General features: G+C 38.7%; 2 protein-coding genes across 4 annotated transcripts; both read right to left on the bottom strand.

Moving 5' to 3' along the window:
* Nucleotides 1-248: 248 nt before the first annotated feature.
* lpar3 (lysophosphatidic acid receptor 3) lies at nt 249-8,781 on the bottom strand. 2 transcript variants are annotated; one of them, XM_079656996.1, is made up of 3 exons: nt 8,641-8,781; nt 7,026-7,780; nt 249-3,976 (listed from the first exon to the last, which is right to left on the bottom strand). In XM_079656996.1, exons 2-3 carry the CDS (start codon nt 7,765-7,767, stop codon nt 3,648-3,650), a joined length of 1,071 nt encoding a protein of 356 aa, XP_079513122.1. In that variant the 5' UTR covers nt 7,768-7,780; nt 8,641-8,781; the 3' UTR covers nt 249-3,647. The 2 variants fall into 2 exon arrangements, with proteins under 2 accessions (XP_079513122.1, XP_079513123.1); XM_079656997.1 differs by having other exon boundaries at nt 8,614-8,754.
* A 1,947-nt stretch (nt 8,782-10,728) lies between these two features.
* On the bottom strand, nt 10,729-27,765 carry mcoln2 (mucolipin TRP cation channel 2). Of its 2 annotated transcripts, none has more exons than XM_079656972.1 (14): nt 27,552-27,765; nt 26,779-26,967; nt 26,056-26,229; nt 25,384-25,540; nt 24,635-24,713; nt 24,434-24,530; nt 24,154-24,253; nt 23,460-23,572; nt 23,054-23,203; nt 21,323-21,424; nt 21,072-21,194; nt 15,354-15,560; nt 14,757-14,890; nt 10,729-11,180 (listed from the first exon to the last, which is right to left on the bottom strand). In XM_079656972.1, the coding sequence occupies exons 2-14, from the start codon at nt 26,866-26,868 to the stop codon at nt 11,144-11,146; spliced, it is 1,563 nt and encodes a 520-aa protein (XP_079513098.1). In that variant the 5' UTR covers nt 26,869-26,967; nt 27,552-27,765; the 3' UTR covers nt 10,729-11,143. The 2 variants fall into 2 exon arrangements, with proteins under 2 accessions (XP_079513098.1, XP_079513097.1); XM_079656971.1 differs by having other exon boundaries at nt 26,779-26,932; nt 27,552-27,764.
* Nucleotides 27,766-27,956: the final 191 nt, after the last annotated feature.

Consider the following 27,956-nt stretch of genomic DNA (forward strand, 5'->3'; position numbering starts at 1 on the left):
ATTCTTCAGGTATACTATTGTATGTATTATTGTGTTCAGTTGAAACCGAGCTGGGAACTTTGTAGGAGAAACCAAATTCTGTAAATGATACATGATTTAACTTAGAACTATAGGCCTCTATGAGTCTTGCTCTTTTATGGCACAGGGTTTATTTATATAAAAGCACACCCTCTGTGTACTGGTTAAACGTTTTACTTTTATGCCTACATCTGTTTGCCCTAAGATTAAGACCAAACCAAAAGACAGCATTTCTGAACATCTGTGAAATTTAATTGGCTCTTCAAGAATGCATAATTACAGCACAGCTGTAAAAAAAAAAAAAAGAAGAAGAAAAAAAGGCCTGCCACACCACACAAGTTTAGAGTTCATGTTTTTTCGGGAATACAGAACCAGAGAAGCACGAAGCAGTCACATCAGGTTTCCAGAGGAAATACAGTACTCTCTATAATACAGCATTGTTTTGAATGGAAATTACTTACTTTTAATCACATCATAGCTCAACCTGAAACCTTTGACATCCTGAGTACTTTACTGTAAAATGTTATATGTTCTATACACGGATTAATCCTGAGCATAAAAAGAGTTTTAACATACGATGAGAAATCTTGTTAAACCAGGTAACCTGGTATACGAGAGCAGAGAAAAAAAGGCTGTGGGTTTGAGGTTAAAACGATTAAAAGCCTATGAACAATATACTTTCATAATGACTACAGTGAGGGGAGATTTGACATATGTCATATTAAACATCACTCTTTGAAATCAATATGTGGTTTACATCTTGAAGCACGTAATATGCAGTTTATAACTTACTATGTTTTAATGTTAAAATGCATTTCACAAAGTTCTAAATGTTGACATTTACAGATTATTCAAACAGTGTCAGTTTACTGTCAATCATAGAAAGCTTTACTATATTAGGATACAAATATATAAGCAAGTGGTTATTTTTACTGCAAGTGTTTTGCAGTCTAATTGAGAGGAGTTATCTTGTTCCTTTGAGTCAATCACATTTTTTTCCAGTTCTTTCGACAATAATGTAAGAGACTGGAAACGAAAGCCAACCACTAATTGGCCTGAATGGAGTAAATCCTCCTTAAGTGGCAGCTCTTGAGAAATCTCAAGTAACGGTACTTCATCAACCATAGATTGCTGCAGGGATGAGTGCTATAACCCAGAAATGAGTCAGCATTCTTTTCACTTCCGGTTCCCTTGTCTTTTAGTCAATGGGTTTTTGGTTAGATGTCTGAGATAAGGTCTTTGGTTAACACAGGTTTAAGATATTTTAACCTAGTGTTCCACAACATAAAATATGTTGGTAAGCACCACACTCGTGCATTTTGAAGCTTTTATGTCAGATAAAATGTAGTTTACAGTTAAGTGGCTAGATGCAACAACCGCCTTTAGTTTAGCGGTGGGGAATTTAATATAGTTAAAAAGGCAGTCTGCCTCAGTCAAATAGGATTTACAAGCAATCTCATTTTTGTTTTGCTAACGTTGGTGCCAGGTAGGTGGTATTAGCAACATTTATGCTGCAGCCAGTGTAGCATGCGAACATGCTCAGGTGGCAACGTTAGCATTTTCAGTGAATGAAAATAGCTAGCAGCACTAGCTCTAAAACGCGTTGAATCTAGAAAAGAAGTTGCAATGTTGGCCAAATACCGAGCATACCAGTCCCATTCAGTAGAAGTTACTCAAAAGCCTCTTAAATATTCACTACAAACATAAACAACTAACATGGCTATTGTTAGGACTAGGAGTACATCACAGCTATTAAGTAAGCAGCTTGAGGAATACTGGTGATGAGCAATGAATGCTCGAGTCGGGCAGGGCAGATGGGTTGGCCATCCTATAATTGTATGTGAATTAATAAATCCTGCAACAGCCGATACCCGATAGATACCCGATTGTTAACAGTTTAAAAAGTAATGCTACCTTGGCTTTAGCATTTCAAAATCAAGCTGCCTAAAATTGCTGCTAGCGTGGGCAAAATTGAAGATAATGCCAGAAAATGCATTAATTAAATGTGGGGTGGGTAATTTTGGAGAAACCAGCTCGAGTGCGCTAGAATTTGAAAATACACAGCCACATTCACATTCTCTATAAGATTGTAAATCATTTTTATAAAGATATAATTGGAACCACTTTCGGTAATTTGACGGATGTTCATATTAAAAGGTTCATAAATACTAGTGAAAATGATACTCCTTTAACATAATAAAGTTTGAATCCCTTCGGTGACATCAGCCTCTGTGCTGCTTGCTGTTTCCGTATCATATCATGTATCATATCATGACATGTCATGTCCATTGGTATGTTGGAAAAAATAATATGAGCTCAAAAAGGTTACTTAAAAAGAAAATTGTATTTTTGTATGCAAAGGAACGGCCATCTAAAATGTTGTTCCGATAAAGAAACACCACCATTGGAGCTGTTTTTCCAATCACCACTCACATGTTGTATTCCTACACTCCTTAATGATATATATCATGATGCTACCACAGGAGGGGCATAGGCCTGTACAGCAGGTTGAAGAAGCCATTTGAACCCTGTCAGCAATAGAGGCGTCAGCGCAGTCTGTAGAGAGGGAGGTTTGTGTGAGTGTGGTCCATTCAGTCATATCCTGTTTGGTTCCTGCAGGTTATTGCTTAAACGCCAGCAGGAATCCAGTGTGTTGCAACATCATTTTACACTCCTGTGCTACAGGTGAGCAGCGGTTAGTTGAAGCTGATGTGTTAAAATTCTACGGGGAGAACAAGTTTGCCTTCATGATGTGCTTTAGGCAAGAGTTTATCTGTTTGTTAAGGTGAACTGATAATGAAGGCTGGCACAAGAAAATAGTCACTTTGTTATCTAATGCCAACAGCCAAACCAGCTTTCCAACAGAAAACAGTGCTTTTCTAGACTTTACATTTCAAAGGACAAAATAATCAGACCGTGCTAATCATGACGGCTGTCGTTCAGTTGGAATTACTGCACCTCTTGTTGAAAGTATTTAAAAAGATGTACAGGTAGATACATATGGTACAGCAGTATACAGTATATATACACGCAGGCTGTGTTTTCAGTAATAAAATATGAAATGGTGCACTTCCTAAGCCACCCTAAAGTTGTATAGTACCGGTCTACAAACATGTCTCAACTAGATCCTCTATTACAGCTTTTTGAAAGGTGACACAGGTTGAAACTTTAATTAATCAGATATACAAATGTGAGAGCTAAGTTACCCTTTGCATGTTTACCCTTTTTAAAAAGGTAAAAGTAGAAATGTATCACTGTGTACTTTTTACTTTCTTCAGCCATTGCAGAGCAGTTCAAAGCTACAAGAATCTCCCAAAGCACATGAATTGGAGGTATATGTCCAAAAACTGTAAAATCCAGAAAAAAAAAAATGTAAAAGCACATCTTTGCATCCATTTCAGGAATTCATAGTGCATGGAAGCCTCTTTTTATCTCCGTCTCTTAAGATCTACACTGGAGCAGTGGGCCTGCAGTGTCACTTCAAGAAAGTCATTTTTATCTGAGGACAACACCGGCCGTCTGAGGCCAACTGTTATGGTTTCAAGTCAACTCCAATCTGAATCTTCATACAGTGCGTCCAGTCGTTTGACTAAACAGAAGTCCTGGTTAATTCATGTCAAGCTCCATTTTCAGGTCTTGAGAATGCCCTGTTCGTCAGTTTTTGTCTCCTCCGATGGAGGCTGACTGTTGCCCGTATCCTGACCCGAGCTGAGAGCCCTGGCGTTGGCCTTCGTCGACCGCTGCCGCCGCGTGCCGTTGCCAATGCAGCGCATGAGGTTCTTGAAGGTTGTCCACATTTCCTCGTCCTTGTAGGAGTAGATGCAAGGGTTCATGACAGAGTTGAGTACAGCCAGCAATAGCAACCAGCGTTTTGTTTTCATGACGTTACAACTCGTACAGTTGAGTCCGTCCAGCAGCAGAACCACCAGGCCGGGAGTCCAGCAGATCACAAAGGCCCCTTCAAAGAGAAAAATACAAAAATGTACACGCAGTTAGGTATTTGTAGCACTTATTTCTCTCTTGTATCCTTCTTATGTGCACTAATTAGAGATATTTACAGATCCTTAGACAGACATTGACAATTACTTAATTAAACATACAATCCTGAGTAACCGCTTAAAATCCCTTTACGAGAAGTCCATGTTCACTGGACTCTTGTGTCAGCAGTGAACATTCAACTGGAAGCGTAAAACAGGAAACACAGTTATGATGGTGGAGATAATATGCCTTACTTTGGGGTAAATTTGAATTAAGGCTGCTATCAATAATTATTCTTATAATGGATTTATCTGTAAAGGTTTTGTTTGCCTAAGTTACGATAACCTCCAAAACCTGATGATATTACATTTCTAATGCAACAAATAACCACATTAGAAAACCTGGAACCTGACCATTTTGGCATGTTTCAATTATTTAAAAAACAACCTCTCCTGTGTAAGTGGTTGCTAATAACATTGATGAGTCATAATCTAATAAGCAACCAGTAATTGCTTCAACTTTAGTTCCGTTAAAGTAACACAATTCTTTTCACAATTTTGTGAGCTGGTCAACAGGACGGGCGTTACTTCACATTTTAGCAGAGAAGAGCCATCCTAATACCATAACAACAAGCAGAGGCAGGTTGGCAGTACAATGCCCTTACTATTTTAATACTTAGTGTTGTGTGTTTGGGAACACAAACAACATGTTAGGTCACATGGGTACTGAAGCAGCCAATTAGAACTCAAATTTCAAACATGTTTGGGCACAAAACAGATCTACCAAAAGTGTTTGGGAAGTGAAACAAACCTACAAGTAGCAACTTGTCTGCACTACCCGCATCTCTACCGCTTGAACACATCCGCAGAACAAAACAAGAGGTGCTCTATACAGCACCCGCTTTGTCTCCCACACATGCACACAGACTGAAAGGCTTGGGCAGAAGTGGTTTTATGTTTTTCCACTGCACTTAGTCCTGAAAGTAAAAAATTGGCCACACTTTTACAGTGAATTTCTATTCTTAAACTCGTTTTTCTTCCTCTTTTCTTTGTCTTTGATGGCCCACATGTCCAAAATAAAGTGAACTGAAACTATATTGGGTGAGACCCAACTTAATGGTCTTTCATTGGCAGTTGTTGCTCTACTGAAGTTTAAAAGTGCACTGTCTTTTCTTTTAACATACATTTCAAGCATGTGTTCCTTTTCTCTGTTGGTACTCATTTCGTGATGGTGGTTGCACTTAAAGAATGAAAACAAAATCTGCATGAGTTGTTTGATGCTTCACTTAACAAGCAAGCCACAACAGTCCCAAATATACCAGAAATAAATGACTCTAGGTTATTCAATTACAAGGATACTTTTTTCCGCAATGAAGAGTAAAGTTCAAATGTAAATAAGAAAACGAATAAGTAATTATTAACTCAATCATTTTACTCTTGCCATAATGTGTGGGTTAAGCGTTTCCAAACTAGTTTGTCCAGTTTCCAGTTCCACTTAAGCAAACTGCTTATCTGGAACAAAAGTTTTTTTTTTTGTCCCTGGATAATAAAGCCCAGGGACCCAGACCGTACTGAATACGTCAGAGGTCTTAAGGTTTCATTATTTCCTCCCTCAGATATCCCTGGTGTGTTATCTGCACCGCCCATTTCAAGAGGGCTTTTTTTTTTTCATTTAACCCTGAAGTCAAAGCAACCTCAACGGGGATTTTAACAATGACACTTGTGTGGTTACACCTCCACAAACTTAAGGGAAATCTGCAAAGCATCTGAAAGCAATTGGAGAAGTCCTCAAGTATAGGTTCTTCTTCTTGCTTTTTTTTCAGAAGGGTGTGGAGGAGGGGATGTTTCATTGAAGGCCAGTGTGGTGTGGATGGTTGCAGGGAGAGATAATTACATAGCAGTCTGGAATAAAGAGTGTACAGAGGCAGACAGCTCGTATGCTACAAACTGTATCAAACTATCTGGACAGGCAACAAGCCGAGTGCCCCAAAGACACAAAGAAGAATAAACAGACTTTTATTCTACAAGGAGACTGTGCAAAACCTCTACAACTATCTCATGCATGTTTGTAGGAAAAGAGAACTACTCCGACCTGCTGTGCTTTCTGAAATATATCTGTTTCAAATGTGTACACTGTGTGTTATACTTGCATGAGAATATGCATTTAACAGCTTATTGTGACGCTTAAGTAAAATATATTGTATTGTTCTGTTATGAAAGGAAAGTGCTAAGGGGAAGGATTTGAGTACACTTAAGGTGTCCTGTTGCAACACCTACACAAAGAGAGTCTGACCAGCATATCTAGCTCCCTCATCTAGGGTGAAAATGCATGATAAGAGGGGGAAGCAGCATTTTTAAGCCTTCTTCATCTGGGAAATGACATAATAGTGCTGCAACAAGGAATTCATGACACACAAATGCCAAACATTCTCGTGTTTCAGCTTTTCAAAAGTGAGGAATTGCTTTTTTCCCCTGTTTTACATACTTTAAAAAAGGGAATATCTTTGGTTATTGAATATTAGTTGGACTTTCCAAGCACTTTTTGTTCTTTCTCTGTACAGAACGTTGGTCTTTAAAGTGTATTACAGATACCTCGGTATTGTATAGGATGTGCCAGGGACATCTACTATATTTTCATATTTTAAAGACTGAATGATTGGTCTATTAAGCAAATAAGTCAACAACAAATAATGAGTTATGGTTTTAAGCCCTAAAAACTCTATGAAGTAGCAAATAACCTAAGATCAAGAAAAATAAAATAAACATTATGACTCATTTGCTTTCATATACGGCTCCTTCAAGTCACTGACAAGCTCTCAACATGATTACTGAAAGTGTTTACTTTAGTATGCTCAAGGTTTTAAAAAACATAGATAACAGTGGAGCGGGTTCAACAGAGACCGTCTGGACTTTGTGACGCAACAAGTGACACACAGCTGTACAGCAAAACCACCTGATTAATGTGGGAATTGTTCTGACTCACTGCATTAAAGATGGTGCACAGACAACATTTTTATGATGAGCACCTACCCAGCACAACCATGACCGTCTTGATGAGCTTGATGGGAGTCCTCTTGCGGTTGATGGAGCCACTGGTGTGCGGCGTGAGCATTGCAGTCTTCCTCTTGACGTAGGTGTAAATCCTGGTGTAGATGACCACCATCACCAGGAACACCACCAGGTTAGACACAGACCAGAAGATCAGGTAGCTCCTGCTGAAGACGGGAGCCAGACTGGAGCAGTCGTTGATGTTGCAGATGCAGTTCCAGCCTAGGCTCGGCACAGCGCCCATAAAGATGGAAATGGCCCACACCAGTACGATCAGCAGGGTCACCCTCCTCTTCGTCAGGTTGCTGTGGACTTTCCAGTTCATGACGGAGATGTAGCGCTCCAGAGCTATCACCAGCAGGTTAGACAGCGATGCGGAGAGACTGACGTCCAGAAGACCTTGGCGGATGAAGTACTCCTTAACTGTGAGTGTCCTTGACAACTCCCCTGTGTTAAACATCAGGTACACGTACGCTATGCCCGCCAGGAAGTCCGAAGCGGCAAGGTTGGATAGAAGATAGTAGAAAGGGTAGTGGAACCTCTTATTGGTGATGACAGCAGCTACGACCATGGAGTTGGAGACCAGGATGAAGCAGCAGAAGATAGAGCCCACCACTCTCACTAGGATGAGCTGCGTTTTGTCCCAAGTGTCTGAGGCACCACTGTTGTTATAGAAGAAGCTCATAGACTCATTATAATGACAGGTTTGATTCTGCTGGGCCATTTTAGAGGTGAGTCTGCAAGACAAGGAGAAAACATAGGACTTTTAGAACATTTTTGTAGTCTTATATGATAGTGCTAAGATAAGCTTTGGGAATCAGCCTTGTTTCCTTGAAATTAAAATTAAAAAAAGTTATAAAGTTGACTGCTTTCCAACATTTTACAGACCAAACTATTCCTAATTGTTAAACGAACATAAAAAAGCTGCCCTAAATTTGAGAATATCTGAAAAACTGGATCTATAAAATTCCTTGTATGCATTTCAAAACCAGTTTTGTCCATTTAAATCTGATAGAGATACAAAGTGTAATGCTTTATTTGCGAGATCAGTGCCATTTCTCCCAAGGCCAAAAGAGATTTATTGACTCAATTCCTAAGGCAAGTGCACATGCTAAAAGCTTATTACTGCGAGAAGCTGCTTTGAATAAAACCGATATAAAGTTAGCTCCATGAAGTTGAACAAGATAGTGACCATAGTTACAATAAAAAGACAAAACAGGCTCATTGAAGTGACCCGAGTAACAAATGTCAGACATCTGCATGTTCTACCTGTTCAAACATTTATTTAACACTACAGACATGGAACAAAACAATAATCCAACGCAACACAGGCTAAAGTACAGTTTCCTCCCTTACCTGAGAAGCCTGTATTATGCAATTAACTTTACTGATACCTGTCCAACTTGGTGTACCAACAACAGAGAAGAAGTGTGTGTGGGGGGGGGGGGGTAAGAAATTCCCTCAGGAAGTAATAGAAAAGAGAAACAAGCTCTTGCAGAAAACATACATTAAAACAGACGAAACAAATCATTTTGTCTATAGGCAACAACGTAGAAGAACAAAGAGTTACCTGGAAGTCTGAACCAGGTGAGTTTACCTGAGCTGAAGGGCTGTCCGTTGAGAGTCAGTAGACTACAAGTTGCGAAATATTCCGTGCCAAGTGACTGAACATGTTTCCCCCGCAGCAGTGCGCCTGTCTGCAGATGTGGACGGAGGGAGGTGACAGCAGGCAGCGAGAGGACGAAGTGAAGGAGCGAAGTGGAGCCGAGCGTCTTCACTCCCCAGGCTGCAGCTCTGTGAAGTAGAGGGCGTGTCCCCGGGCTGACATGCGAATTCCCCCAGATGACCGCACACAGCCCCGCGAGCTCACCGTCCGATCAACACTGCTGGTTGCTGCAGTGAAGTGTTACCAAACTCTGGCTTGTTCGTATGCCTTCCTTCTTTTCTCAAATGTAATACACTTTAAAATATACTACATTTTTCCTACGCTATTTATTGAACCCTATACTGTTAAGCTCACTTGGAGAGGTACGTGTTTGATCCCAGTCTGTGCTTTAATCATGAATTATAATTTGTTCCCCATTTTATGCTATCTAAGTAGGCTACACTACATTTTTTAGGGAACAAACTACGTTTTACTAGAAACATTAGGCTACTTGAAAGCTTTACATAACAAGATCAAACTAACCCTACACTAACACATTGATAAAACAATTGATAGGCCTACCCATTTGTTGGGCTTGGGCCTTTAAATCAAAGTAGATTATGGTTTGGTTGGCTATAGCCTATAACCAAAACAAATATATTGTTGTAGCAATATTTGACAAAAACGTTATGCTTCGAGAAAAATGTTGTTTTTCCCCATTATTTGTATGCCACTAATCATCACCCTTCTCCATCAAACGGAGGACCAGTGAAAGGGCCGACCACTCTATGTAAAGTAGGCTACACCCAGTTAGCTCCATCACAACAGAAACATCATAGGCGTGCTTTGTATTTCTATTAATATAATATATATAATGTCAGTCACACAGGAGCTGTTTTTATCTGTAAGAGTTATTTTACTTTCAGTACATATTGCTGATAATACCTCTTAGTGGATATAGTCTTACTTACATCGGATTTTTATGATGTTATAAAAAGGACATTCGTAATTATTCCGATAACTGAAAAATAGTATTTAGTTCAATTCACAAACATACTGAACCTTCCTGATAAACATAAAGTTTGAAATTACAAAATACGTAGATTGCCCTTTAAATTGCTTGTATGGTGTTTAGACCTGCACATCTGTTCATATGTAAATCCAAAATCATTGCTGTCTTTAAAGCAGCACTCACTCCTATTTTCCACAAATCTGCCTGTTTTGTTTAACAAAGCACACACGCATGTTGACATTTGTACTCTACACATGTGTTGAAAAGCAACCGTGTGGTTGTTGACCCAAATCAAAAAGCCATATCTGTTGAAAGGAAATCCTTAAGAGTGATTATCCTGGCCTTGTCTTTGCTAGATTAATCAAATATGACTTAAGGGCATTATTGTCTCACAGGAAAAATACTCTATGAGGTGGGACTGTATGTGTTGTATAACCACCTCTAGATCACACACATCATTTTGGCACATCCAGGCTGAAATTAATCAAGGGATGTTTTAGTTGAAATCAAGAAGCACCCCGGTTGGCGACAGAGGTCTTTGTTGGAGGCATTTCCTTGAATTTGATTGATCACTTTGTAGAAGTTTAGAGAATTACCTTTGATTTCATCAAGTAAAACACACATTACTCACACTCAAAGTGAGATTAAGTCATGCTGGAGCTTGTCTTGACATCTAAACTAGCTCATAGATTTGCTTATAAAACTGACTCATACTGTAGTCCTGGTTTAGTCATTTAAAACACCCCGTCTAACTCAATCTCAGCTGTGAATGCAAGTTAAAGAAATATTTAAACAACCTAATACATTTCTAAGCATGGAATGCATTTGTTGAACTGTAATGTTGTTAATATTTTATATCAAGTTCCCATAACTTCTGATATTATATATTGACCATGTAAGTAATTCAATTACATTTGATGTCCTGTCTTTGCTCATATTATACATTTTTTTTTAAAAGAAGCTGAATGTGCAAACTAGCAGCAAAGACTGCATTCATAATCTACCAATGGACAAATGAAAAGAGAAGCTTTACTGCAATATTTACTCCAACACATGACAAATAAATTACAAACATCAATGCATCTCGTTGCTTAGCTCCAGAGATGCAGCCACAGTTTAGTTCAGAAAACACTGAATCCAGTACTAAATGCATGAACAGACCTACAAAACGTCCAGTAAACTTCTCAACAGCTTCCTGAACTTCAACAGATACTGTTATGAAACCTTATTGTTACAAGTTCCAGCTCTGATACTCCAGCTCCAGTTTCATGTTAAAGAGATGGAACTCGTTAGGCGTTTGATATTGCACTTCACAGAATCAGTAACTCTACAATCTTCAAGGATTTTGCAATGGGATTGTTGATGTATAAGTCCGTTTCAGACGTCCTGTTCCCAGCATCCTCCTCCTGCGTGATCCGTGTCCTCTGGGAGGTTGGACAGCTGTCAACTGATCAGCACGACGTCATCACCTGCAGGAACTCTGCAAATACAACATACCAAAATAAAAATGAGACTTCAAATGTCTAATCAACACCAAAGTACATGGTCATTTTTGGTAATACGAGTGCTTCATTTCATCAAATATCTAAAAACAGTTGTTTTGTTTGTTTAAGAGTTACACTATGGGACATTGATATTAAATATTTAAGTGTTACATCACAAATAAACGTCAGGTGAAAGTTCAATCAGACTCACATCTGCTTGTTCGGACTGGTGAAAATAACCGTTGCTACGTTATTAAGGTGTTGTTGTGATAACCCGAATACAGATTATCACAGGTTACTCCTATGATTCATACCAGCACAACAACTGCTCTTTATTCTCTGGGCTTCCACCTTTATACAGGTTTGCCCCTGACTCACTGAGACACAACAAAAAGATGCAGGATAAGGTCTGGATTTCTGGGGCCGTACTCAAAAATAAACTGGGACTACTCTCGACCTAGTCTTAACTAATCTCAGTTAAGGTTAATCGTGAGAGCAACACAGAGAAACGTAGGAAGAGAGAGTTTAAAAGACAGGAGGTGTTTACCTCTAGGTCTAAGATGCTGTGTGAATAACTTAGGATCTAGTCTTAACTAAAAAGGGTACATTCTTAGAAAAACCTCATATTTCTACAGTTTTGGTCAATAGGAGCAACTACAAGTACAAATGATCTTGATGGTCTTTGGTGATTGTACCCATTCTGAGAATAAGTCCCCCAAAACACGCACTTGTGACTTGAAAACGACAGTCTTTTCAGCATTAGTTCAAAACACGCACTTGTGACTTAAACGACAGTCTTTTCAGCATTAGTTCAAAACACGCACTTGTGTTTTTGCTTTCAAGGCAGTAAACATGTCTCTTCTTTATCAAATCTGCAAACGATTAGACATGATTTTGCCTTCATCTTTAAGAATCTGCCATAAGCAGCACATTTTACTGCTTAGTTAGCGGACCAAGTCTCAGACTCAGTATATCACAAACTGATGCAGATGTGAATGTATTTCACAGATACATGTTTAATCCTACCCTTGGAAAGCGAAGCTGACTCTTTGCTAGTCTATACTTCTATGCACATCATTGCACTACCTTCGTCACACATAATATCTACTTTTTTTTCTGTAACATGCCGTGTAACACACAAAGATAAACTCAAGCAGATGCATTCAGGACATAGATCAGGAGAATATTTGTGTGCAGATCTGACTAGCCATTTCAGTGTTTGTTATGATGACAAGGATATAACTTTAGATTTCATTCACAAGAGTCTTGAGCCTCAATATATTATTTCACTGATTAGCATATATATATCCCAAATAAAAAAAGTTTTTAATCAAACTAAAAGGGGGACTCTTGCTCCTCAACTTGCTTTCCTAACAAGATCACTTGTTGAAGATGAATATAACAGTAGGAAGAGGCTAAGTACGTGTAGATGAAATTTCATCCTGTAAGACATTAACATGTTAGCTGAGAACGCTGATCTAATTTTGGTAAGCACTGAGAGACAAAGATGCAAATAATAATGACATTTGGTCAGTTTAGAGGCTGCAAATGACTGCACTTACAGAATCTGTGTAACTTGACAAGATTAGCCCTTAATGTTCCTTTAAGTCAGCTACCTCTAAAAAGGCCACTGGCTGCTTTATCTCCACAGACAAGATACATGTTCAATTGTCCGTCTTGCATTACTTGCACAATTTTAATGGACTTGTAACTGAGACTTAACTTCCTTAAACACTGCCGGAAAGCATGCTGGATAGATTGCATTGTCTAACAAAACAATAATGAAGGCAGAGCACTGAAAGTGACATAACAGACTGTAAGAAAAGGCAAAGAAAAAGTGTACTATTTCTCAGTTCTTTTCCACTCATTACATAATTTAACATATTTTTCAAACATTTGTGGCTCTGATTTGCAGAAATAAATAGTACCTTAACAATTAGGATGCTGTACAAATCATTACAGTAGCTTTACCATAAGTTAAGGAATAGAGAATAATGGAGAAGAGATGTAAAAGAAGAATGATAGATGTCTGATACATTTAAGCCTTTCCCTGATACCGAAACAGGGAAATGAAATATTGTGTTAAAAAGCTATAACATTTATTTTACGAAAGAAAAAAAGAAAAATGCAGAACCAAAGTCCAACCAAGACACCGCAGTCTGATGACGTGCTGTTTGAGCTTTTTCACTTTTAATCCTTATAGCAACAGACAGGTTAAAGAGGAAGCAAAGACTATTCAACAAGCGTCACGTTGCGTGTACATTTAATGCCACAGCTTCGAAATGGACATGAAGAAATAAAGTGTGAGCGATGCAACTCAATATCCAGACATGTTAGGAAATACTTTTAAGAAACGTGCTCTGATTACAAAAGGAGAATAAGAAGTGATGACGAATGCGCTTTCACATCTTTCTTCAAATTAAAACCACACAGACACGCACACCAGAGCCATCACAAAATACTATATTGCAAATCTAAAGACAACTCGAGCATCACGGTCTAATCCCATCACTCTCAACTAACCACAGTTCTTTAACAAAACTACTCTGCTTCGATTGGTTGAGTCTCAACTGAGTGTTGACCATGGCCTGTTTATGTGGGAGGCAAAACAGCAAGGATAGAGGGGGTGAGAGGGAGGGGGGTGAGGGGGGTTCTTCCCAGTGCACAGCCTCAGTTTCTCTGTAATCAGCCCATCACTGGGTGTGTCTGCATAGCTCCCACCACTAATTTCATTGCTCTCAGACCACGTCAGCCCGAGCCAAACCACAGCGTGGAGGAAACTCCAGTCTGCTGATGATAGAGATTGGATCATAGAAAAGGAATGAGCAGAAAACGAGGACGTATAGACAAGTACGATGCCTTGCTGTAGCAAAAAGTTGTTAGCAAAGCAAACCAATCAGAAATGTTTCCATGTGTGTAATGCCTCCACATTTGTTTAGAGTGACTTACTGAAATAGAAACACATCAGTGGATTATATCATTAGTTAATTGAAAGGAAGCAAACTCTGTTGATAATGAATATTGACTAATGACAAACAATAGATGCAGCTTCCCAAACCAAGAGGATCTGTTGTTTCTCTCTTTTTTTCCCAGTTTATTTGACTGAATGTCTTTGGGTTTTGGACATGACATTGGACTGGAAAATATGATTGTCAGTTTTTAATGATCGAAAAATAATGATTATTTGCAGCAGTACATCTTTCACATCAATATCCATTAATGAATTGGACAGATTTGAAATGCTTCCAGCAGTGGGTAATAACAATAGGGAAACACTTTTAAAAACAGATCAAAGAAATAAAAGTTATAATAATTGATCATCCTTAAGGGAGAATTTACAGAGCAGGTTGTCAGATTAAACCCCAAGTAATCTTCTAATATATAACAACAGAAAAGGAAAAAGAAACCTTGAGCAAGGCATTTAAAAAAAAAAAAAAAAGCTCATGTGTTAGTGATGTGGCGTCATGTTTGCACAGTTTAGCTTCCAGATGTGAATACAGGTGTGCAGCAGAGTGTGTGAATGAAGAGTAAATACTGGGACAGCTTACTGATGAGTTCAAACAGTATCATACCTTCGGCAGCAGCAGAAGGCTGAATTTTGGACATGAACGTCTGTCGGACTGCTCTCCTCTGAAACAGGAACATCTTTCTGCTCTCTGAGGAACTTCTGCAGGTCCGTCAATGGGAACCCGTTCTTTTGAAAGCTCTGTGGGTGAAAACACAAAGAAATGCAAATAGTGAATACACCATGCATTCAAAATTGCATAGAAGCAGATTTTTTTCAAACTACCTTTAAGTAAATCAAGACTATTTAAAGAATGGATCATTAAGAAGATAAAAAAAGAAATATTAGTAAAGAAACATTTTGTACACAATTGTTACACGGGAGATTTCAGACATTTTTCTTTGAATACATTTTTTTTTAAACTATGAATCTAAAATTAAAGTGTCCAGCTATAAGTGCATATTGTTTTGTTTTTTTACAGACTACATTATGATGATAATAGAAATATTTCTTACAACTTTCCTTTTACTGAACACCCTTTGGAGTTAAGATGAGATAACATGGATCTTTATTAATCCCCGTGGGGCAATTCAGGAGTTCTAAAGAGATTCAATGTTGAATTTATAGAGTGCCCTATTATTCACCAAAACCAAAACCAAAGCACCTTGATGGTCTCGTAGGAGTCGGTGATGAGGGCGATGAAGAGCGACAGCACCATGTAGATGAACAGGGAGATGAAGGAGTAGAGGTACGCTCGGCTGAAGAGCCACACCAGAGAGTTCTTGTCCTTCAGCTGGGCGAAGGTGGTGAACATGTCGTCACCGTTCAACAGGGAGAAGAGACACTCTGCAACACGACTCAGGCTCTCAAACTACAGAAGAGGAAGAGGGGACATGGGTTGGACTTTAGGAAAGCTGGGAAGTATAGTGAACACAAGCGCAGTGACAATCTGAAAAGTTCTGATATGAACAAGAAAGCAAAACCAAGAAATATATATTTCTCGTACACCAAAATAAAGTAAAATCTCTGATTATTGATATTGAATTACTGGATATAATAGATAAGATATGGTTGCCAGCACTCAGTGATATTTATAACGTGTAACGAGGGGTCATAAGCAGACATAGCTGCATTTTAAATCTCAAGTAAGTCTGCGCCAGTTAATTTCATAATCAATTAATAGCAATCAGAGTTTTCAAATGCCTAATATACGATAACTGTGTTCATTTTGTCCTGTAGTGGCAATTTCTTATGTTACCTTATATGATAAAACCAAATGCTTCTGAAAGCATTGTCTAACACTACTGTACCATTTCTTCATATTTGCTGTTTCATCTGTTGTCTCTAATGAGGATTATTATTCTCAAGCGCTTCAAGGCCACAGAGCTGATTTGGCAGACTATGTTGAAACTACTCTTCTTCACACAAAGTTTGAACTTCCATATTCTGATAACCATTATACTTTCTACAGCTCAAGGACACAGGTGTCTAATGACAATATGAGACATCCTTGTGAAAGCAGATTTCTGAGGCGTTCCGCCTAGCTACACAAAAACTCTGTCTGCCCGCCCTATCTTGTGTATAAGCTTTGCTATTCTGTGGCTATTGCGCACACTCCTGCAGACTTAACAGTCCACTCCTAAAATTGGACTTACAATGTACTTAAAGGTAGGGTAGGTAAGAATGAAGAAACCAGCTCGAGTGCGCTAGAATTTGAAACTACGCAGCTGGAAAAAAATCTGCCCCTTCCTTACAGAGCCCCTCCTCCAACACACACAAACGCACGCATGACCAATGTGGGCACGAGATAAGTTTGTGCACAGATGGAAGGCTGACAGGCAGGTAGGCCATCCAGTTACTTTAGCCGGGCCGGTTCAAATGATAGGTTGTGCTTTTTACATTGCCACGGCTTCAACAGATGACATTTTTATTGTATTGTAGTTATTGTCAAAGCATTTAATATATTCATTGCTATCGGGATGTTAAGAGCATTCCATGGAATATAACAAAAAGTGTTTCTAAAGTGAATTACCTACCCTACCTTTAAAGTATCGAAATAACTTAGTCTTACTTTATCCTAGGTTATTATACTATTCTGTTTTTGTAAAAGCATTCTAATTGTGTAGATTGTCAATGTGGAAATAATTTCAGATACTGTTTACATATGAGTAGATTAGCAGTCAAATATGTCATCATATCATTAGTATAACGTTTCTATTGACTGTAGATTGACTAAACAAAAAACGTTTAGGAAAACTGTCAAAGCATCTGTCATTTGCATAGAATCTGATTACAAAAAAGATACTTGCATTTAACAAAGTCCCAGTAACATCCAACACCCTAGCACTACTTCTAAAGGGCACACACTGTACAGTGTGAGGGCGTGTATCTTTGCAAAAGTAAGTATTGGCTTAGTTTATCTTTGCATGTTAAATAACAAATGGACATCGTCTTTATGGGATGCCATATTTTCTATAGTGTCTTACACATATTTACAAAGGAGGAGGTGCAGAAGACAGACAGAAGCATGACGGTTGATGATATGGAACGACAAATACAGAAAGGCAAACGAAGAGATTGATGGCTAAATAAGAGTACCTGAACTTTATGAGAGAGGCCAAGCTCACCAGAATGTGATATTATCTAAACACAACATCCCACGGCGAGGGTATGGATTGCAGCTCTTGAAGACGTGTGGGATGGCAAGTCCTAGGACATCCTCTGTTTATTCTTTCAGTAAATACACCAAGGATCCTGGTGGGGCTGACGGCACACTGCAGTGCGGTGTCCCCCTGGACACCGCAGTGTAAATATCGTGACCAAGTCTTACTTGACTGTAACAATGGGCAAACAGGGAACTGAAACCTGTTTTAAGTCAACATCTGGCACTGAGAGCCAAGTCACTTTCACTTCTGCTGAAACATCAGTGTATGTGGAAGTAGATATATATATATTATAACGTTTTCTAGTAATTTGGACATGGGTCCATTGAATGCTGTGCACCATTTAAAATACATTTCTCATCACTTGTTGTTGATATATAATAAGAAAAAAGCTTAATTATTCAATAAGCTTCCAGAGCTATAGTCCATAAATGAAGCGTATGTGACCCTGACCTTATAAGCACATTTCATATGAGTCCACAACTTATTTTCAGTAAATATTCCACTTCAGTTTCAGATTATAAACACATATCCATTTGGTCAGTGGGATGTCGCTTGGCTCTGAGGCGGCTGATCTCACCCTATCTCACATCTGTCTCTCCTACAGTACGAGCATTACTTTGTTTAGACGCCCACTGCTGCCCTGACTTCCGTAAATAATTTATCTTAACGGGACAGGACAGCTAAACACACACATGTTTTCCCTGATGACACTTGTTGTCCAAGGATCGCCCACTTAGTTTCACTAAGTTAAAGCTGTACGTCTCCCCTATCCAAACCCTTGCTGAAGTTAGGATCCCATGTAGCATACAAAAACAATCAACATAAAAAACAATATTTAACAATATCGTTAGTTCCTAACTTTAGAATTTCTTAGACTTATTGTATTGGTGTGTCTAATAACCTGCCAAAAAAGCATCCATTTGGGGAAGGTTGTTAGATCGTTTCGTGGTCACTAAGGGGTTCAAGATGCTAATCATGATTAGTGTTACTACTAGTAACAATTATTTTAATTATTATATGATGTTCCTTTTTTTCCAAGCCAGTTTCTCAAAGATTTGTATTAAAGTCGTGTTTTGGCAATTCAAAACCCCCCCAAAAAAAAAAATATATATGTATATACAGGACTGTCTCAGAAAATTAGAATATTGTGATAAAGTTCTTTATTTTCTGTAATGCAATTAAAAAAACAAAAATGTCATACATTCTGGATTCATTACAAATCAACTGAAATATTGCAAGCCTTTTATTATTTTAATATTGCTGATTATGGCATACAGCTTAAGTAAATTCAAATATCCTATCTCTAAATATTAGAATATCATGAAAAAGTATACTAGTAGGGTGTTCAACGAATCACTTGAATCGTCTAATTAACTCGAAACACCTGCAAGGGTTTCCTGAGCCTTGAAAAACACTCAGCTTGGTTCAGTAAAATAAATCACAAGTATGGGGAAGACTGCTGATCTGACTGCTGTCCAGAGGACCGTCATTGACACCCTCCATCAGGAGGGTAAGACACAAAAAGACATTTCTCAAAGAGCAAGCTGTTCACAGAGTGCAGTTTCAAAGCACATCCACAAAAAGTCTGTTGGAAGGGGGAAATGTGGCAGGAAACGCTGCACAACCAAGAGAGATGACCGCAGCCTTAACAGCGTTGTGAAGAAGAGTCGCTTCCAGAATTTGGGGGAGCTTCAAAGACAGTGGACTGAAGCTGGAGTCCAGGTATCAAAAGTCACTGTTCACAGACGTGTCCAGGAAATGGGCTACAATAGCCGTATTCCCATGGTCAAGCCACTTCTGAACTCAAGACAACGGAAGAGGCGTCTGACTTGGGCTAAGGAAAAGAAGCACTGGACAGTTGCACAGTGGTCCAAAGTCCTCTTTTCAGACGAAAGCAAGTTTTGTATTTCATTTGGAAGTCAAGGCGCCAGAGTCTGGAGAAAGGCTGGAGAGGAGCAAAATCCAAGTTGCTTGAAATCCAGTGTGAAGTTCCCACAGTCAGCGATGGTTTGGGGAGCCATGTCAGCTGCTGGTGTTGGTCCACTGTGTTTCATCAAGCCCAGAGTAAATGCAGCTGTGTACCAAGAGATTTTAGAGCACTACATGCTTCCGTCTGCTGAAAAGCTCTATGGAGATGAGGAATTCATTTTCCAGCATGATCTGGCACCTGCCCACAGTGCCAAAACCACCAGTAACTGGTGTACTGACCATGGCATTACTGTCCTCGATTGGCCTGCAAATTCCCCTGACCTGAACCCCATAGAGAATATGTGGGGTATTGTGAAGAAGAAGCTGAAAGACACCAGACCCAACAATGCTAATGAGCTAAAGGCCGCTATTGAAGCATCCTGGGCATCCATAACACCTCAGCAATGCCACAGGCTGATTGCCTCCATGCCACGCCGCATTGATGCAGTAATCCGTGCAAAAGGATTCCCAACCAAGTACTGAGTGCATTAATGGACATTTTCAAATGTTTGATTGTGTTTTGCTGTTATAAATCTTTTTTTTTTACTTGGTCTGAGGAACTATTCTAATTTTTTGAGATAGGATTTTTGAGTTTTCTTAAGCTGTATGCCATAATCAGCAATATTAAAATAATAAAAGGCTTGCAATATTTCAGTTGATTTGTAATGAATCCAGAATGTATGACTTTTTTTTTTTTTTTTTTTTTTTTTTTTAAATTGCATTACAGAAAATAAAGAACTTTATCACAATATTCTAATTTTCTGAGACAGTCCTGTATATATGTAGGGAATCCATAATTGCATGACGATTACTTTAACGATTGATTAATTAATTATCATCACTTTTTTTCTGTCTAAAGTATTTCCCAAATTGGGATCAATCAAGTATACCTATCTATCTAACTAATCAAGTAGTGTTGCATCATGAAATCCCTAGTTTCCTGTGCAGAGGACTTTTGTTCCAGGCCATTCCCAATTTTCCTCCACTTATTTCCCAGCATCTCTACACTCACGTCACTCTGATTAAAAGCAATATGAATCCCCCAAAACACTTGAATATCTGTGTGTGCAATTTGGTTGCAAAGAGAAGAAGGCTGCTCTTTCTGGAGAAGGCATATACTGACACCTAGTGGTTGTATAACCACTGTCTTTAAAAACAAGCCGCTGTTCAAGGACAAGGAAGCAGTTGTTTCATATTCCTCAGTTTGCAGGACATACTGTTGACACAGCAATGAAAAGGCTATTTACCCTGGGAGAAGTCTGACGAGTTACTGAAATCAAAAACATTTGGATAAAACCTTCAAGGATCCTAGAAATAATAACCTATATTATATTTAAAAAAAATAGGGTAAACATGGTAGAGCTGGTAATATTTGAAATTAAAAAATATGTGTAAACAGTACAGGTAAAATCACTGTTGTATTGCATGATTCTCACATGTGACAACATGCGTGTAATTACCATGGATACTAACTGGAGTTCATTTGCAAAGTATGCGTTCAATCACAGTATGCTGTTTCAGCCAATTTAAAAAAAAAAACTTGCATGTTCAGAAACTTCTAATGCAATATTATTTTCTTTGGCTTCAGCAGTTCTGCAGGAAGGGGCGAGGACACTGAAAGAACATAAATAGTTCCCCTAATCTATCAAACTTCTGTAAATAAAAGCCAGTACAGAGATTCAGCCCAGCCTAATGACTAACTCATTTCTCTAATCTCAGGCCTCTCCACAGACCAGTATAGAGTTTACCTTCTCATGGTATGGTCCCAGGACGATCCACCCACAGAAGGTGTAGCCCAGGTAGATCATGCCGGCACAGCAGCAGAAACGCAGCACCTTTGGGAAGGCTGCTGTCATGGTCAGAATTAACACCTAAACACACAGGAAGTAAATATGAATTGTTAAGCAATGCTTGGATTGTGAAAGAATGTGTTAACGCATTTTATTAGCGGTGAAGAAAGGTCACTTGGATTAAGAGGAAAAAAGGTGTACAGACTCACATTGTATTTCTGGAAGTATTCCAGGTACCTGATCACGCCGGCCCACACCAATAATGTAGACGTTCCCAGAAATATACTGCACACATCATAACTGGTAAGACTCTACAGGAGATTAAAACAAAATCACTGAGAGATCATTTAGCTATTGGTCCTGCTGTAACAATCAGTAAAGCCCTGTCAAATATGTAGTTTGTGAATAATGACACAGTATAGCCTCAGGTAACAGGAAAAGGTACATAAGGTCAGATGATTTTACTGTAACAAGCACATAATTGATGGTAAAGTTTTATTAGAGCTTAAAGTACGATGTGTTTTATGTGGAACTGCATCCTATCAATTGTTAACTAATGCGTGACTTAAAAAGGTAGGTAAGAATGGAGAAGCCCCTCCTCCAACACACACATGACCAATGAGGGCACAAGATAAGTTTGTGCACAGATGGAAGGCTGAAAGGCAGGTAGGTCATCCAGTTATTTTAGCCCGGCTGGCTAAAATAATTGGTCGTGCTTTTTACAACGCCACGGCTTCCACAGATGACATTTTTTAATGTATTTATTGTCAAAGCATTTAATATATTCATTGCTATCGGGATGTTAAGAGTATTCCATGGAATACAACAAAAAGTGTTTCGGAAGTGAATTACCTACTCCACCTTTAAAAGTGACTTTTTTGCTTTTATCATCCCTGGTTATAACACAAATAACTCACAACGGACATTTTGTGTGTGAAAATCTAAACTAAGTTTACATATTTCCTGCACAAGGAGTCATCCAGTTATTTGTTTTGTTTCCGAGTTATCTGTTTGAGTTAACTTGACCTAGTGACCAAGAAATTAAAATGCATTTTGACTTGTTAAGCCACCGGCAGTGGCTCAGTCAGTAGGGGCTTGGACTGTGAGCCGTAGGGTCGCCGGTTCAAGTCCCCGACCAGACCTAAATATGGAGTGTGGACTTCTAATTGGAGAGGTCCCAGTTCACCTCCTGCCCTGCCGTGGTTCCCTTGAGCAAGGCACCGGACATCCCCCTGCCCCCTCACTCCCATTGCTCCCCGGGCGCTGTACAATAGCTGCCCACTGCTCCTAGTACTAGACTCCTGGTACTAGGATGGGTTAAAAGCAGAGAACAAATGTCACTGTGTGCTGTGCTCTGCATGTGTGACCATTAAAGAGGGTTTCATCCCTCCCCAATTATATTCTATTCTAAAGCAGCATCAAGGGGATTGGTAACATTAAAAGGCTTGAGGCAAACACTCTGCATGGTGGCTATAAAAATGACATTGAGTCAGGTTGAAATAAAAAATATCTTTACTATGGCCGTTTCTCAATGTCGAGTGGAGCTAGAGTAGTATACTTGAAATAGTGGCTCTGCAGCGGCTCTACTCGACATTGAGAAACGGCCAGTGTCTACATTAAACACTTCATTTCAAAGTCCACCAGACACTCCCTGATTTTTATTCTTCAATGGCTATATACATTACAGGACATACAAGCAAAGGTTATGCCACATTACTATGAAGCTGACTGCTTCACATGTTCTTTCGAGGGGGGACATTTTTTCTTTTTTGCCTGATTTTGTTATATCTTATACTTAACTTCATTTTGAAGGGTGCGAAAAAGTGATATATATATTTTGCTTCTTGTTCTATGTTTATTTGACATTTGACCTGTAGTTATCCAAGTCAGTTTTTTCGGCTCTATATTACCTATTTATAAGACAAAAATACATGATTTACCTTTGCTTGTATTTCCATCTTCAGTATGGATCCAACTATAGCCAAGAGGTCGCTGATGATGACCAGCACATACCAGCCGTTCAGAAACTCCTTCTGGTCATCCTCACACACTTTATGATTGTAGTTCTCATGAAAGACTCTGGAGAATCTCTGAAAACACACACATGTAAATAAAGTCTCTTAAAGATTTGAAACACAATGTCTGGTGTTTTAAATAAATTGTCATTTGGATGTTGTGTTAATGTGAATTTAAAACAAGTTTTTATTTATTGGGGATTTTGCCTTTACGAAAAGGGATAAAAACAGCCAAGTTCAGAGCAATCAAAAACTAAACGAGGAGATATAAATATAATTATTTGTATGATAATACAAATGTTTTGATATATTGTGAGACCGAACATCTGACCTGCAGTAACCTGACAGCCAGAACGATGGAGCGAGTGCACAGCACCGCCGATGTGAGGCAAACCAGAATGACGAAGGCGTCAAACACCAGCAGATAGTGTGTGTTCTTCTGAGCTGAAACACAGACATAGTGTGTGTTTGTGCATGTGCGTGTGTGTGTGTGTGTGTGTGTGTGTGTTTATCTTTTACATAACTCCCTCACACTCATTACTGATAACAAGTGTACAGGAAAACGCCTAAATATCAATAAACAGTAACAGGAATGTACATTTTTTGGCAGAAAAAATATTCTGTTTATATGTTTTCAGAAAAATACAGTATTAATACAGTCAAGTATTTAAAAGTCAGACCGCATACCACAGTGGAACATCTATCGATATTAATTGACACGAAATTCACATAACTTTAATTCTGTATAAATATATTGTAGATTCGATGGATGAACATCTTTCACTGTTGATATTTAAACATTTACCATTTCTCCTTATTTTGTAGTAAATAAATCTTATCTAATTTAATATACATTGTTAAATCTAAAATATGCCAGTGTAAATATTACAAATATTCATGTGTATGCCAACCTCTGTCTTAACCCTTGGTAAGATGACTTGTAACTAAACTTTATCAAACCGTTTTTTTTTGTTTTAAATGTATCTTTTTTTATTTCTTCATAAGGACAGACATCCACTCCTTACCAATGCCAGATATCTTCCAGTCTCCGCACGCACAGCTCTGAGCGTCGATGTCCAGGAATATTTTCACCTTTCCACTGTGACACTGGTTGTCAAATGTTATCTAAGGGACAAGGCCATAGGGAAGTAGACCAATTAAGGGATTAGAAAAGTAATTGTACTATCATAAAATGTTGTGTAGGCAAAAGGTCTCCGTTGACAGCAGTACAATGTCTACTTGGATTCATTTTTGGTGTGGTTTGTATGGTTTAAGAATATAGTTGAGAATATGGTTGAACCATACCGTAACGTAGAAGGCGTAGCAGTCAGGTAACTCCCGTGATCGCACAGTCTGCAGGTTGATTCCTTTCAGCTGGAAGGTTGCTTTGATGTCAACAAGCCTGGGAAAAAGGGGAAGTCAAATGTATTATATCAACGAAAAGTAAGTGGGTGTTAGCTGTGATATATACAGCACAGGGATAGGAGATAGGAGCAGGATGTATACCTGTAAAAGTCCAGATCAAAAAAGGAGGAATTCTGGGTTCTCCATTGGTTTGCAGTCTTTGGATCATGTGACATACAAACTGAGAGGAGATGAACAGAGTGAGAAAATGGGACTTTTTATTTCCTCCAAAGTTTTTTTTTCCTCATAAAGTTAGTAAATAAGTAATCACTTTTTTTTTTATCGTAACAAAGATCGCAAAACTTTGAAATGTAAAATGTATCTGAATTATTATATGTTTTAGTCCTTAATTAATATTCCTTTAAAAGCACCTGCAAAGCGCTGTGGAGAAAGCCAATTACATGTAGTGATGTACTGAATTTACATGTACAATTTATGTATAAGTATATGTTGCTGCTAATAAGCCGGTACCGAAGTGGGCCAATTCACTAGCACCCGCCCCCCCCACCTCCCCGCCCCCACCTCCCCGCCCCCGTTGTCAATTGACTAGCGGTACCGAGCTGGGCTGGTCGGCCGGTCTAGTTTCCCGGGCAGATTTTTGGTCCCAGTCCGCCCCTGGGTACTTCTATGTAATTTGGAAAGCTTGAATGTAACCTGTAAAATCGTGTGTACACTGTAGTATTGCTACTTGAACTTCCGTAAATGTAAAAGGTGATCCAAGTTTGGATTCATTCCTGTACTGTGACTTAATACAAATGTCCAACTGAATTTAAATTGCAGAAAAATAACAACACAATAGTGTAGTGTGTTTATTTTTAAAAGGAAGATAAAAAGTAATCGTTTTCTCTCACCTGTCTCCAGCTCGGCGTCTATATCGAAGGCTTCATCGGAGGGATCCAAGGTGCCCCTCTTGTAGTATTCTTTACACAGGATGAGAGGAAGCAGCTTACCTTCTTCATCCTCAGCGTAACTGATGGGACCCACCGAGAGCCGGCCCAACTGGCTGTACTATAAATATGAGCATCAGTAAAACAAACTGTATCAGGGGGACTACATGATGTACGAGGGAAGCTACAAGCTGCCATATTATTGGTTAAATATTAGGCAACTAGATAAAACATAGCAGTCACCATTAATTTTATTTTTATATGTTTATAAACATCAGTTAAAATCTTATCCTGGTTATTATGCGTTTACATGAAACATAAGAAATATATGTTTGTCTTATCCCCGTATGGATTGTCTTTACGTTTCTAAACGTTTGCATGCAGGATTGTCACGATTCCTCAAGAACACAGGCTTATTTCTGAGAGCCATTATTCTCTGTGAACTAACATTATCAAACTATGCAAACAAGCTACAAAAAGGGATACATTTGAAGTGCATTGCCCAGTCAAATCTACACCACCATCGTTAAATAAACCTCATTTTTGGGAATAAAGCTGCGTTTAAGACATATTAGAAATACTGCTAGAGGCATAAGCAGGGAGTGTGAGTGTGTGAGGTGAGGGGGTTAATCTTGCCTGATCCAGGACAAAAAACATGCTGTCGTAGACTTGTTGTTGGTTGTAAACAGCAATACTGTAGTCGTCCTCATCCACCCCACTGTAGTCCTTCAGGAAGAGGTTTTTGAGGGCCATCATGTTCTCCTCCTTATAGGACACCACCAGCTGGTTGTTGAGGCCGAACAGGATGAGCTACAGAGGAAACATTTAGAGAAAATGTATGTTTTTATGTGAATACTTGATGAAGGTAACATTTATACTTTTTTTTTATATTTCAGTCAGTTACATTGTTCTTAATTTACAAAACGTATATTTGGAACTTCTCTTCCCTGCATTTGAAGATCACATACAAAAATTGACTTCCTAGCAGGTAGATTCTTTAGTTAAAAGTAGCAAAGTCATTTTTCAATTTATAAAAATATTTTATTATATATATATATCTCCCCAATATAATCAGTTGTAAAATAATTAAATTGAGGAAGATGCTGCATATTTTGGTCAGAAACAGCTTTCTATTTCGGAGCAGAATACAAACAGGTTGGAGTGGCTCCTTGTCGCAGAGATGAACAATTGGGGAGTATTTTATATAGTATCTGCCATTTAAAAAGAAACAGGCGTACCCACATTATGTAAGACCCTGTGTCAAACATGCAAAATACATCATCCCTTTGATTACAGCTCAAGGAAGCATTTCATGGGTGGATCTTATTTCTTCATCTACCTTAATCCCACTGTACATACTTGTGTGGTGATCATGACGATTTTCAGAATCTGCACCACAAGTTTCCAGGGTTTCTGTCCTCTGGCCCGGTACTTCTCACAGGGGCTCATAAAGTAATACTTTAGGTCATCTCTCAGGGTGTCCTCTTTGATAATGTCTTGGGTTGAGACAGAGCTGAAAGATAAACAACATGCAATGTTGTGCAAAAGCTGAGAGACAAAATGAAATAAATAAAATGAAATGAAGAGGACAGGAAACAGCAGGCCGGAAGAAAAGAAACAGAAGTGAAAGCAGTTATTTTATGAGAAATAAACTTGAGCAATAGCCATCTTTCACAGGAAGAACTGCGTGTGCCCAGTACACTGAATGCATTCATGGGGCTGCCTGGGTTTAAGTCCAAGGTTAGAAAGTACACTTTCAATATTTTCCTAAATGTGTTGCCCACAAGCTCTCCCTGACAGAGTTCAAATCTCACTACTTATTTTTACAGTTGCTGGAAATTAACTTTAGGAAGATTTGGACACACTTTTATAGCCGTTTTCCTGCTAAATGAGTTGTTTTAACTACCTGTCTGGTCCTGTCAGGAATAATTAACTGAGTGGTGCTGTTGTTTTTGGAAAGACAAATCTACGTCATGTAAATAGGCTTTATGTTAATTTTGTCCGGTTTAACCATGGGTTTAACCTAAATATTAAACTTCAGAAACACCATTTTAAAAATAATTTAACATTCAAGTTAGTTTGAAAACAACTTTTACAGGTTTTAGTGCTAGTTTTTTAAAACGAATACTTACCAAATTGAATTGCTGCGGTCCAGATACCGAACTAATAATTCCATGATAGATGATCCACGTGGACACAGCAGAAAAGCGAGTTTTTAGTTGTCAAAAGGCTGACGGACTCACAGTTACAACAGAGAGGAGGCTCTACAGATAGATAGGCTCTGTGACACAGCTCCCTCCACTCAGCCAATCAGGAAATTAGTTTCAGGCGGCGAAAAGGGTTCCAATCTGCGGTCCGCTGAACCACCAGGGGTCACCAACACGATCGTCTTTGGTAATGGCACAAATATAAACAGACTGTGTGCAAAAAACGGAAGAAACAGTTGCTTTATCGTTTCTGTTCTTCAATAATAATAAAAAACGTAGTCTCCAAATCTTTATAATTCAGGTTTATAATGTTTTATTTAATTTAGGAAT

This window comes from Notothenia rossii, assembly GCF_949606895.1.
Source record: "Notothenia rossii genome assembly, chromosome: 1".
NCBI classification, from domain to species: domain Eukaryota; kingdom Metazoa; phylum Chordata; class Actinopteri; order Perciformes; family Nototheniidae; genus Notothenia; species Notothenia rossii.

Excerpts from the sequence above, each read along its gene's own strand:
- lpar3 (XM_079656996.1), bottom strand. The coding sequence starts at position 7,767 with ATGGCCCAGCAGAATCAAACCTGTCATTATAATGAGTCTATGAGCTTC. Across the intron at positions 3,977-7,025 it reads GACGGTCATGGTTGTGCTGG|GGGCCTTTGTGATCTGCTGG; the intron begins GTAGGTGCTCAT and ends TTCTCTTTGAAG.
- mcoln2 (XM_079656971.1), bottom strand. The coding sequence starts at position 27,595 with ATGGAATTATTAGTTCGGTATCTGGACCGCAGCAATTCAATTTG. Across the intron at positions 24,714-25,383 it reads AGACGCCGAGCTGGAGACAG|TTTGTATGTCACATGATCCA; the intron begins GTGAGAGAAAAC and ends ATCTCCTCTCAG. Across the intron at positions 23,573-24,153 it reads CTGGAAGATATCTGGCATTG|CTCAGAAGAACACACACTAT; the intron begins GTAAGGAGTGGA and ends TCTGTGTTTCAG.